The following is a 13,750-nucleotide window of genomic DNA, read 5'->3' on the forward strand; positions in this document are numbered from 1 at the left end:
TTTTTAAAAAACATACAAATGAACTTATTTACAATACAGAAACAGACTTACAGATATCCAAAACAAACTTACGGTTACCAAAGGGGAAACGTGTGTGGGGGTGGTGGTGATAAATCAGGAGCTTGGAATGAACATACACACACACTACTATATAAAAGACAGATAACCAACAAGGACCTACTATATAGCACAGGGAACTCTACTCAATATTCTGTGATAACCTATATGAAAAAAGAATCTAAAAAATGTATGTGTATGTATAACTGAATCACTTTGCTGTACACCTGAAACTAACACATCATTGTAAATCAACTATACTCCAATGAAATTAAAATATATATATATTTTTTTGTGGTAGGTGGGCCTCTCACTGCTGTGGCCTCTCCCGTTGCGGAGCACAAGCTCTGGACGCGCAGGCTCAGCGGCCATGGCTCACGGGCCCAGCCGCTCCACGGCATGTGGGATCCTCCCGGACCGAGGCATGAACCAGTGTCCCCTGCATCGGCAGGCAGACTCTCAACCACTGTGCCACCAGGGAAGCCCCTAAAATATTTTTTTTAAAAAAAGAATGGCAGAGGACAGGGAGAAGGAAGCTGAGCCCTGAATGATATGATTGAGCCACTGAATCAAGCAACCTGAAAGCTTGCCCCATCTCTGCACTTGCTGTTCTGACAGGTTTATGCTATAAGTGACAGTGTTATATTAAGGTTTTTTTGTGTCTGTAATCCATGAAATGTACAGACACAAAAACACCTTAATAACACTAGCAAACTGAATCCAGCAATATATAAAAGTTACAATACATGATAATCAAGTAGAGTTTATCTCAGTAATGAAAACCATTTGGAAAAATATCAGTCAAGGCAATCATTAATGGAATAAAAAAGGAAAATTATGACAATCTCAATAGATGTAATAAAAGCACCTGACAACATTCAGTCATTTATAAAAAAACAAAAAACAACCAAACAAAAACACCACTCAGCAAACTAGGAATAGAAGGGAAAGTCCTCAATGAGATAAAGGGTGTATATCAGAAAACTATACCTAATATCATATTTAACAGTAAAAGACTGAATACCTCCCATCCAAGGCAAGGATGTCCTACTTTCGCCAGTGCAATAAGGCACAAAAAAATAAAAGGCAGAAAGACTGTAAAGGAACAAATAAAACTGTCCATTCAGAGAGGACACAATTATGCAAAAATCCTAAGGAACAAAACCCAGAAGATAACAAAAACTACTAGAACTACTAAGCGAATTTAGCAACGTCACAGGACACAAGATCAATATTAGAACCCAACTGTATTTCTTTATATTCACAGAAGAAAACTGAAATTAAAACTAAGAAACTAGGGGCTTCCCTGGTGGCGCAGTGGTTGAGAGTCCGCCTGCCGATGCAGGGGACACGCGTTCGTGCCCCGGTCCGGGAAGATCCCACATGCCGCGAAGCGGCTGGGCCTGCGCGTCTGGAGCCTGTGCTCCGCAATGGGAGAGGCCACAGCAGTGAGAGGCCCGCGTACCACCAAAAAAAAAAAAAAAAACTAAGAAACTAAAACTAAGAAAAAAGAATACCATTATAAAATACTTATAGGTATGTATAAATTCTACATAAAAACATAAAACACGGTTAAGAGATTAAAGAAGACCTCAATAAATGGAGAGACATAAGATGTTAATGGATTGGAAAACTCAATATTGTTAAAACGTCAATTCTTCCCAAATTGATCTATAGATTCAATGCAATCCTGATCATAATCTCAGCAGTCTTTCTTAAAAATAAACATTGACAAGCTAATTCTAAAATTTATAAAATGCAAAGGATCTGAAACAGACAAATGAAACTTTAAAGGAACAAAAATGGAATCAACTCAAAGTTTACTACAAAGTTACAGTAATCAAGTTAATGTGGTTATTGGCATACGAATAGCCATATCAATGAATGGAATTGATTAGAGTGTTCTGAAATACACCCACACTCATATGGGCAAATGGTTTTTGATAAGGTACCAAAGCAATTCAATGGGCAAAAGAATAAACAGTGCTAGAACAACTGGATCCCCACATGTAGTAAGTAAATGAAACTCAACCCCTACACCTCAAGCCATACAAAAAAAAATTAGTTTTGAGACAGATCACAGACCCACAAATAAAATCTAAAATTTCAAAGTTTATAGAAGAAAACCGAGAGAATGTCCTTGCCACCTGGGAGAAGGCAGACATTTCTTTAACACAGGAAACAATCATAAAATTTAAGTTGGTAAGTTAAACTCCATCAAAATTTAAAACCCCTGCCATCAGAAGACACCGTACAGGGACTTCCCTGGTGGCCCAGTAGTTAAGAATCCGCCTGCCAATGCAGGGAACATGGGTTCGATCCCTGGTTCGGGAAGATCCCACATATCATGGAACAACTAAGCCCGTGCACCACAACTACTGAGCCCGCGTGCCACAGCTACTGAAGCCCGCACGCCTAGAGCCCGTGCTCTGCAACAAGAGAAGCCACCGCACCACAACAAAGAGTACCCCCACTTGCCGCAACTAGAGAAAGCCTGCGAACAGCAACGAAGACACAGTGCAGCCAAAAAAAAGACACCATATAGGCAAGTCACAGACTGGGAGAAAATATTCACAAAACATGTCTGACAAAGGACTCGTATCCAGAACACATAAAGAACTCCAGAGAATTCCCGGCAGTCCAGTGGTGAGGGCTCTGCTCTCTCACTGCCGAAGCCCCGGATTCAATCCCTGGTTGGGGAACTAAATCCCATAAGCTGCACAGCACAGACGGAAAAAAAACACCACAAACACAAAGAAACAGAACATATAAAGAACTCCAAAACTCAGTAATAAAAAATATACAGAAGCCAATAAAAAACAGACAAAAGACTTGAACAAAAACTTCATTAGGTAAATGGGCAATGAACACATGCAAAATTGCACCAACATCATTAGTCATTAGAGAAAATTAAACTGAGATATTTTAAATTAAATTAAGATAAGATAAATTAAATTGAGATATCACTATATAGAACAGCTAAAATTTAAAAGCCTGACAACATCAAATGTTGGTGAGAATATGGAGCAAGTGGAACATTACTGGTGGGAACAAAAAAAAATTTTAGAAAAAGTTTTGGCAGTTTCTTGTCAAGTTCAAATATACCTGACCCTTGACACAGCAATTCTACTCCTGGAGATTTATCCATGAATATTTAAATATATGTCCACAAAAAGACTTGTTTTGCAAATGGTTGTAGCCAGCTAAGGGTGCCTTCTCTTAGATAACAGTTTAGGAAAGCCTATTTTAATTGGTGTCTTAATATTCCTAAAATGTTTCATAAAAAGCTGAAGATTTTTAATAGTGCAAGATTTATTATCTGGTATTTTATCTTATCTTTTGTTTGGCTGCGCCGTGGAACATGTGGGATCTAGTTCCCCAACCAGGGACCAAACCTATGACCCCTGAGGTGGAAGTGAGGAGTCCCAACCACTGGACCGCCAGGGAATTCCCTTATTTGGTATTTTAAACACACAGATTTATAGCCGAGTACAAAATAATAATGCCTAATACTTTAATATGTTGCATTTAATATAATGTTGGCATAAGCTGATATGATTCATGAAATAAACCATTTTCCTTAGCTCTAAATATTTAAAGTATCTACCAAAAAGTAGAATGAGCTGATAAAAAAGAAGTCATAGAAGCCTTATTTATGATACCCTCAAACTGAAACAACTCACATGTTCATCAGTAGTACAATGGATTATGGGCAATTACAATACACTCATACAATGGACAACTACTCAGCAATAAAAATGGAAACAATCTCTAATAATCATAGGATCATGAATGAGTCAGATATATATTATGCTGAGTAAAAGAAGCCAGGCACCAAACAGTATGATTTCATTTTGATGAAGTTCTAGAATGGACAAAACTAATCTAAGGTGAAAATATCAGAATAGTGGTTACCTAAGGGCTGGAGCTGTTAAGGAAATGTCTAGTTAGATGAAAATGTTCTCTATCTTGGGAGGATATGAGTTACATGAGGTTAACTATTGTCAAAAATGTACAATTAAGATTTGTGCCTTTTGAAATATATAAATTTTCCCCTAAAAAATAAAGAACTCAAATAGGGTATCAATAGGAAAATTTTGTTGATATAAATCCAAGTCTCCTTACCCAAAAGGATTACCAGTAATCTATTCATACCTCTATTATTTCCTAACATCTGGACAAAGGCATACGTGTAAAGTTGATATTATACCCCACATACTCCTGTGTTCGATCTTGCACCAAACTGGTGCATAAAAAATAAATAAATAAAAATGATCACAAATATCGAAACCAAGAATACAAGATTCATTTTAGACAACCACAGGAATCCAACCTATCCAGGAGATATCAACTTCCCACTCCCTGTTATTTTCCTAGGTTGGAGACAGCAAGGTAGACAAGGGAAATTCCAATATATTGAAGGCCACAGTGATAATATACAGCATTGAAATTTTATTTCTAGGTATCTCCCTTGGAAAATACTGAAATGGGTATAAAAAGAGAAGTATACAAATAGGTACACAATATTCTTTGTGGTGCAGTTTGCTACAGAAAAAAAAAAATCCTAAAATATACCGATTTCTAATTTCATTAATAAACAGGGCAATCAAATAAATCATGGCCTGTCCTTACTATGGAAACACAGCAGTTAAAAGAATGATGGAGATTTATATATACTGACTGGGAAAGATCTCTAAGACAAATTGTTTCATGAAAAAAAGACACATTTACAATACATACAGTATAATTTCATTCATGTGTCACATCCATAATTAGAGGTAACCAATATTTTTTAAACTAACACAGCATTCATTTCAATCTCTGGACCATTCATGTTAAAAAGAAACAGTCTTAGGAACTTCCCTGGTGGCGCAGTGGTTAAGAATCCACCTGCCAATGCAGGGGACATGGGTTCGAGCCCTGGTCCGGGAAGATCCCACATGCCACAGAGCAGCTAAGCCTGTGTGCCACAACTGAGCCTGCGCTCTAGAGCCCGCGAGCCACAACTACTGAGCCCACATGCTGCAACTACTGAAGCCCGCGCACCTAGAGCCTGTGCTCTGCAACGAGAAGCCACCTCAATGAGAAGCCCGTGCACCACAACGAAGAGTAGCCCCTGCTCGCCGCAACTAGAGAAAGCCCGCATGCAGCAATGAAGACCCAATGCAGCCAAAAAAAAAAACCAGTCTTAAAATAGAACTCTCCTAAAAAGAGATCAAGTGTTCAAGTTTTCTAAAAAGCAAGAAACTAACAAACAACTCTTCTTACTAGAAATAAGTGGTTCTTCCATATTAGAGCTTTATATTTCCAAACAGAAAAGGAATGAAACCATCTCTATCCCTCTGCTTAAGATATTTATTACTCATGGCTCAGTAATGTATTTTAAGACTGAGTATTGCGCTTAAAAAATCTTACATACAAAAATTCCTTATAGGGCTTCCCTGGTGGCGCAGTGGTTGAGAGTTCGCCTGCCGATGCAGGGGACACGGGTTCGTATCCCGGTCCGGGAAGATCCCACATGCCGTGGAGCGGCTGGGCCCGTGAGCCATGGGCGTCCGGAGCCTGTGCTCCGCAACGGGAGAGGCCACAACAGTGAGAGGCCCGCGTACTGGGGGGGGGAAAAAAAAAATTCCTTATAGTTCCCCAAGTGCTTTTATACACATTATCTCATTTTATCCTAACAACTCTGTGAGGGAGGAAAAATAACCCCCAAACCCTGAAGATCACTGAAAACACTTCTAATGTTCATCCACTTCCAAGTTTGCATCTCTTACAGACATAGGAGAATTACACTTCCCTGCCCTGTTTTGCAGTTGGACAGAGGCCTTCTAACTAGTTCTAGCTAAAGGGATGTAGGCATGGTCATCATTTCTGAGCCAGAGCAATTTATCTGCTGTGCAAGACCCTCCTCTTCCCTTGCTGTGGTGAACCCTAAAAACATTAAGTTTATGGAGATGTTACATGGTATGAAGTAACTACCTAGAGTAGAACCCTCCACTCATCACCCCCACTGATCTGAATTGGTCACACAGTCTGAATAATAAATGTATTTTGGATATTTAAAGTCTCTGAGATTGTAGGGTTGTTTGTTATTTTTAGCATAACCTTATCCATCATTATTGACAGAATTGGAGTTAAAAAAAGTTAAACAAGCAAAACTGTTTAATAAAGTTTATAATAAAGCATCATAAAGTACTATCTGGAAACATATGCTAAGAATATTCCTAACTGGTGGCAGCGTAACTCCCAACCCCAAATTCTGGTAATCTATAACATTCATGCAGTAAGTTTTTAAATGTTAAAAAAGAATGTTTTTAATTTAACTATACAACAAAAACAATGGAACTAAATCTAGCTTAGTTTAAGTTAAAATGTAAACCATACACCAAAGTATGATTTCATATTTTACTAGTATTTTATTTTTCTTAATGGTTATGAGATGTCAAAATATACATAGCTATGATCAACATCAACACTAAGATGACTGCCCCTAATAACAATCACCTCACAGGGTGATAAAGACGCAGACGTAGAGAATGGACTTGAGGACGTGGGGAGAGGCAAGGGTAAGCTGGGACGAAGTGAGAGAGTGGCATGGACATATATACACTACCAAATGTAAAACAGATAGCTAGTGGGAAGCAGCTGCATAGCACAGGGAGATCAGCTCAGTGCTTTGTGATCACCTAGAGGGGTGGGATAGGGAGGGTGGGAGGGAGAGGCAAGACGGAGGAGATATGGGGATATATGTATATGTATAGCTGATTCACTTTTTTATAAAGCAGAAACTAACACCATTGTAAAGCAATTATACTCCAATAAAGATGTTTAAAAAACCACAAAAAAACAACCACCTCTATTTAGAAAGAAATAACAAGTGACAGGTTTGATTACATTTTTCCTAATAGAGAACTAAGTACAGACAAATATAAACATTAGCCCACTGCCTGAAAACACAGCTTTTTCTGACATCACAGAGGCTTCAGAGAGATAATTTGGGACCTACACAATTTTAGAAACAATGAACAAATAACAGAAAAATTAACCTAATTCCCTTCACAGACTCCTTTTCTAAGTACTAAACATAAAAGACTCCTGAATATCATTTTTTCTGGCTAAAGAAGACCTCCACCCTATAGACATAAGTCACCTTTATCCTGAAGGGTCAGTTTACAAACTCTCCCAGAATTCCAACAACCATATTTCATCTTTCCAAGTAATAGACTCCATTGTCATTTTATCAGGGTCCTGGGTTTCACGGGAACACCTACTTTTAACATAAGACATTCATCCTCAGGACCCCAGCATGGCCATTTACTAAGAGTTTACTATGTACCAAGTACTGTGGAAAGCACTACACAAAGGACCTCATTTACCTTCTCAACAACTGTGTGATAAAGAATTTGGCTGACCTTTGTCTAGGGTTCCTAGGAGGTAACCTGTAAATCCTCGAAATTTCCCATGTGATAGCAGTGTCTTTGCTAGTCATGCTCCCACCCGTCCCCCACATATCTGAAAGTTTATACTAATGAGATAACAGAGTGGAGGTTGGCCATATCAGAAAAATCAACCACGTAATTAAAGGGCTGGGGTTTTCAGGCACATAATATTAGCCCCACCTCTGGGAAGGGAAGTGGAGCTGGATATTGAGCCATGTGGGCAATGATTCAATTAATCATGCCTATATAATGAAACCCAATAAAAACTCTGGACACCTAAGCTTGGGTGAGCTTCCCTGGTTGGCAATACTCTGTGTGTTGTCAAGCATTAATGTGCCAGGAGGATAATAACATGTCACTGAGAACAACAAAAACTTAGCACTTGCAAATCTTGCCCTTTGGCTGGTTCTGATTTGTGTCTTTTTGCTATGATAAAACTTTAATCATAAGTGCAGCATTTTCCTGAGTTGTGAGTTGTTCTAGTGAATTATGCAACCTCAAGTAGTCTATGGAGATGCCTGAAATTTGTAGCCAGCTGATGAGAACTGAGGATGGCTCTGGGGTTCCCCAAACTTGCAGCTGTATTTTAGACAGTCTTGTGGAAGTCTGGGCCCTTAACCTGGAGTCGGCCAACTTCAAGCCACAACAAAGTTTAGAAATATCCTCTAAGAGTCTGGTTCAAACTTGAATCCTAGTGGGGCCGTCATATATTATATCCCTCTCCCCCATTCCAGGCTACTTGTCTGTCCAAGTGCAGGTCCCCAGATACTGCTTTCTTTCTTCAGTAGTTCAGGGAATTGGCCAATCTGCCTCTTCTTTCTGGCTGCCACAGCCTATCCTCTGCTCCCTGGTTTCTTCCCCTCATAAGGCTGGCTGAAAGACATTTTCCAATCTCTTCCATCATAACTATAGCAGTTTCTGTTGTTTGTTTTCCACTCTGCCTTTCCTCCTCCAACTAGCGTATTATATCTCCTTTTCATTTGTAAGTTTTTGCTACCGGCTGTTAAAAGGAAATAAATGCATGCATCCTTCCACCCCAAAATTCTACTTCTAGGAATGTATCCTGTGTATATACTTCTACACGTGCACAAAGACACAAAGTATAATAATGCAGTATTATTTATAGTCCCAGAAACAACCTAAATGTCTACTAATAGAAGACAAGTAGGTAAAGAACAGAACATCCATACAAGAGAATAATAACCAGCCATTAAAAAGATAAGACAAAGTCAGCTCTCTCTATATATGTTATTTAACAATCTGACGGACAAATTTTAAATGAAATAAGCAAGATGAAAACAGTTTATGTGGTATGCTAGCATTTATTGAAAAAAGTATAAATGTTTGGATCTAGATATTCATATGATATCTAGATGAATATCCAAGAAACTAGTAACAGTGGTCACCTCTGGATAAGGGAACAGGGAAATTAAGGGATGAGTGGGAGAGGGTATCTTTCATGGCATATACTTTTGTACCTCTTGAGAGACACAACAAAATACATGTTTTGCCTATTATATTAGTTTTTCAAGTCAATTTTTAAAAAGCAGTGGCCAATGCTGTTCTTGGTGTTGCCTATCCTTAATAAATGTATCCTTGTGACCCTTTAGATGATGTCATGAAAATGAAAGTTCTCTCCTCAAACCATGAGGCAATCCCCTTACCCAAGGTGCCTTCCTTTTCATTAATTCTATACATCCTCTAAATATACAGTTAGAGTCCCAGGACAGGTATGAATGGATTAACCTATACCTCCATGCTCTAGTGAAATGATTTTATATCTCAAAGAAACTCCAGACTGACACATCCAAGTCCAAACTCCACCATGCACATACAGGAAAACTCTGCTGAGATCATCCCTGACTTGGTTTCATCCACAAATCCTTCAGGCACACTTAATCTTCAAGTACAGGCAAACAGCTTTTCAGTGCACCACTTTCATTGAGGGAATAGATATACTCCTCCTCCCGTCATCCCACCTCCACTCCTCCAAACTCCCAAAAGCCTATTCCATGAACACTGCTGAAAACACAATTCTTCCTACTTCTTCTTCTAGTAATGGAAGCTCTCAGAACTCTGTCAATTTAATCAAGGCCTTCCTACAAAGCATTCAAACCTGCACCAACCTGTTCTCCCCTGGGATGGACCCCACACATAGACACATATGACATCAGCAGAGAAGGGAGTTAAAATATGCAAAGGAAGAAAACAAGAAAGAATCCTGTGGTGTTGGACTGGAACTAGAGAGACCTACAGATACATAGATCCACTGACAGAGCCTGGGATTAGTGACATACCAATGGCAACAGGCACACTTAGTATCTTATTTCTGAACATTAGTCTCTACTAAAAAAGAACTAGGCTCCTTAGAGAAATGGTTCATTTCAGGGCTGGGGTAGGGAAAAGCCCAAGATGTGTCCAAAATATCTTGTGTCAGAAAGAAAAAGGAAGTGCTCAAAGAATGATGGGGACATGAAAAACAACAAAGACATCTTGAAGGGTCTCCCACTGGTCAAATCTAGAACAATTTTGACCACAAGAATAATGGAGCTCCATGAACATATACTGATATAAATAAATTAAAAAACTGAACATTGATAAGAAACAGGATATTTAATAGTCTCAAAGTATCTCCCCACCAAATACTTACTGATTAAAGAGGGAAAAAGAGTAACTTTACAGGGGAGAAGCCTTGCAGAAATCCGCTTAATCAAGTGATCAAACTTAAAGAGTTATTGAACCAAATCAAAATCATATGCTACTAGATAGGATACAATGAGAACACGTGATTTCTGCAATATTTCTGTGAAAGAGGCAACCTGACTCTAATCATGAAGAGTATCAGACAAACCCAAATTGATGTACATTTACAAAATAAATGGCCTGTAATCTTCAAAATGTCAAGATCATGAAAGTCAAAGAAAAACCGAGGCAACATTCCAGATTGACGATTAAAAGACATGACATACAAATGCCTTCTTTGGAACTGGATCTTTTTGCTACAAAGGATGGTACTACAACAATTGGATCTCAGTTTTCTCATCTGTAAATCATGAGGCTGAACTAGATCTACTGCTCCAAACACCAATAAAGGACTCAAAGAGGTTTCTGTATAGACAAAAAACTAGATCTAACAGCCTTTCAATATATAAAAAGATCTCTATCAGTATTCTAACCATGCTGATAAAGAAAGATTACCATAGACACCCGGAGGTCTTAACCAAAATTAAGCTTATTAAATTTAAGTTGTATGGGAAAAAGTCTTAAGAAAAAAAATGACTCTATCAATAGTATATCCAAACAATGGAATATTACCTAGCTATATCAGCTGATATGGACAGATGTCAATGTCAAGATTTTGTTAGATAGAGAAAGGAAAATTTAGCCCAGTATAGCTAACGTATTCCCTTTTCTATGTATGTCTGCGTATGTGTATGTTTAAGATAGCCCCATATGTGGGCATGTACATGCATAGAAAATTTCTGGAAGGACATATAAAAGTATGTTAACAATGATTAGTTCTGAGAAACAGGAGTAGATAGTCATAAAGGGAGACAGAGCACTTTCCTCTCCATCTTCTACCCTTGTATACTTAATTCTCAACAAGAAATCAAAAAAAAAAAAAAAAAATAACCTAGTAGCAGTAAGTACATATAGCACCCACATCATGATTTCTAACTAACATTCCCAACTAAAAGGAAATTCCCTGCATAAATGGCTGATTCTACATATGGGTCAGAGTAAGTACAAAGTGAGGTGTGGACATCTTATGCCAGAAAGCAGAGGCACTCAAAAACTAATAAAGGCATGTGAAAAGGGCAAAGAAGCTAGTGTAACGGGGCTCTCAAAGGTCAAATGTAGGATAATTCGAACATCAAAAAGAATCACTGTAACCATCAAGAAAAGCAAGGAAGTGGGCTTCCCTGGTGGCGCAGTGGTTGAGAGTCCACCTGTCGATGCAGGGGACGCGGGTTCGTTTCCCGGTCCGGGAGGATCCCACATGCCGCGGAGCAGCTGGGCCTGTGAGCCATGGCCGCTGAGCCTGTGCGTCCGGAGCCTGTGCTCCGCAACGGGAGAGACCACAACAGTGAGAGGCCCGTGTTAAAAAAAAAAGCAAGGAAGTGATTATTACAAGAGTCAAGGTAGGAGCTAATTATGGGGGAGGAATAAAGTACACAATGGGTTTCTGGAATGCTGGTGATGTTCTATATCTTGACCTGGAAAATAATTATATAATGTTTGTTTATAATAATTTACTAAGACACATTTATTTGTTGTGGAAACTAACACACATATATACATATATAATACTGATATTTCATAATTTGAAAACAAAAATGTAAGGTTTCAGGAATAAAAAAGTCAAGTAAAAACAAGGAAAGAAAGAAAATGACAATATCTTACCTGCAAGAGTATGTAGGTTCTCCCACTTTAAAAACACGACCACAAAGATGAGAAGGTTTGTTTGTTTGTTCAAGTTTTGAAAATCCCAACTCAGGATCTTCACCACAAAGGTACCATTCCATTGGTCCCAACAAAACTTGGTGTGCCAACATGTCTTCTTTCTGTGGAAAAGGGTTGGGACCCCTGCAGTAGATTTTGGGTACATAGTGAGCCAAATGCTGGTTCACTTCTCTAGTGAGGTCAGTTGCTTGCAGCCATTTCTTTAAAAAAGAAAAAAGAAAAAATAGTTTTAAACAAGGTCAATAAACTGCTAATTTGAATAAACATACTCTATTTTCTTTTAGGTGCAAAAATAATGAGTCTTATAAATTATTTTATTGACATTCATCACTGCATGTCTTCTTTCCAAAAAAGGATAAAACTCAATTTAGAATTTTACTAAAATGCCCAGTATTTTAAAATTCAACTTAAAGTGAAAGTAAAGTGGAACGAGCCCATCTCCTCAAAATGACTCTTGAAGCAACCTTCTGTAGGCAATACAGGAAAATGACCACAACATATCATCTTATAAGACACTAGCCATTGAGCCCATCTGACTTCCTTTCTAATTGCTAATGCTTTGCTCAAATGATATTCTGATTGTGATCTGGATTCTCCTGTCGGTTTGCTGACAGGAAGAGCATACAGTGAACATGAACAGCCAATACACTAATTCTATTTCTCAATGATTATAAAGGACACGCCAGTCTCTTATGAATGTCAGTCCATAAGAGAGTTTGTTCTATCGATTATATCTTTATTCCCTGATCAACCTCTCTATAAGCCCTTTCTGCTTTGCTCTCCCTGTTAAAAACATTTTAAAAAGTCACTTTCCCCTGTCCCCAAACTTTCATGTCCTACTACCTGTGATAATTATACTTAGATATCTAATAGATACTGTGATATTATGATAAGAAAAACATATTTGGTCTTCTCATTCCTAGCACAGAGCTCTTAAAAATCTTCCAATTTCCTAAGTGATAAGTGAGATAAAAGTGAAAGGAATGTCTTTTGCTATTCATAACAAGCCCCCTTCAATCAGGCCTGAGTTGATATTACTAAGGTGAGTTTTGGAAAGCCCCTAAAGATGGGAAGCTAGTTGCCAGGGGAACTAGCCACATGATTAGTAGGGTGGAACTTACAGTCTCCACCCCAACCAACTTCAGGGAAGGGAGAGGTGCTGGAGGTGGAGTTAAGCACTAATGACCAATCATTTGATCATCATGCCTATGGAGGCACAAAGCCTCCATAAAAATCCAAAAATGTCAGGGTTCAGAGATCTCCTTGGTTGATGAACAAACAGAGGTGCTGGCACGCCCAGAGAGGGCATGGAAGCTCCACACCCCTTCTCACATACCTTGCTCTATTCCATCTGGCTGTTCCTGAGTTGTATCATTTTATAATAAACAAGTAATCTAGTAAATAAACTGTTTCCCTGAGTTTTGTGAGCCATTCTAGAAAATTATCGAACCCAAAGAGGGGGTCATGGGAACCCCCTAATTTGCAACATAAGTTGTGGGTAACCTGAGGACCCACTGCTTGTGATTGGCATCTGCAGTAGTGAAGCGGGGCAGCCTTGTGGGACTGAGCCCTTAATCTGTGGGATCTGATGTTAACTGCAGGTGTACAGTGTCAGAACTGACTGAGTTGTAGGACACCCAACTGGTGTCTGCTGAGAACGAGAGAATTGCCTGGTGTAGGAAACCACCACCACCACCCCCCCACACACACACACACACACGTTTGGCGGCCGGAAGTATTGATGTGAGAATAAAAAGAAAAGGAAGAAACAGTTTTTCCTTTCAGACACC

The 13,750-nt window shown here is 38.8% G+C and overlaps 1 protein-coding gene across 10 annotated transcripts in view; it reads right to left on the minus strand.

Annotated features, from left to right (window-relative positions):
• Positions 1-13,750, minus strand: part of UBR2 (ubiquitin protein ligase E3 component n-recognin 2) — a 115,628-nt gene that overhangs the window by 93,998 nt on the left and 7,880 nt on the right. For 9 of the 10 annotated variants that reach the window (XR_012334453.1, XM_019949785.3, XM_073810711.1 and 6 more), the window contains exon 2: positions 11,901-12,160. Coding sequence is in view for 8 of the 10 variants with exons in the window: in XM_019949785.3 (XP_019805344.2) it covers positions 11,901-12,160 (260 nt within the window). In the remaining 2 variants the exon portion in view is untranslated. Of the gene's footprint in view, positions 1-11,900; positions 12,161-13,750 lie in introns of those variants that run through there. The other variant, XM_073810713.1, reaches the window with a different exon arrangement.

Source organism: Tursiops truncatus, chromosome 10 (genome assembly GCF_011762595.2).
Source record: "Tursiops truncatus isolate mTurTru1 chromosome 10, mTurTru1.mat.Y, whole genome shotgun sequence".
In the NCBI taxonomy this organism is placed as follows: Eukaryota; Metazoa; Chordata; class Mammalia; order Artiodactyla; family Delphinidae; genus Tursiops; species Tursiops truncatus.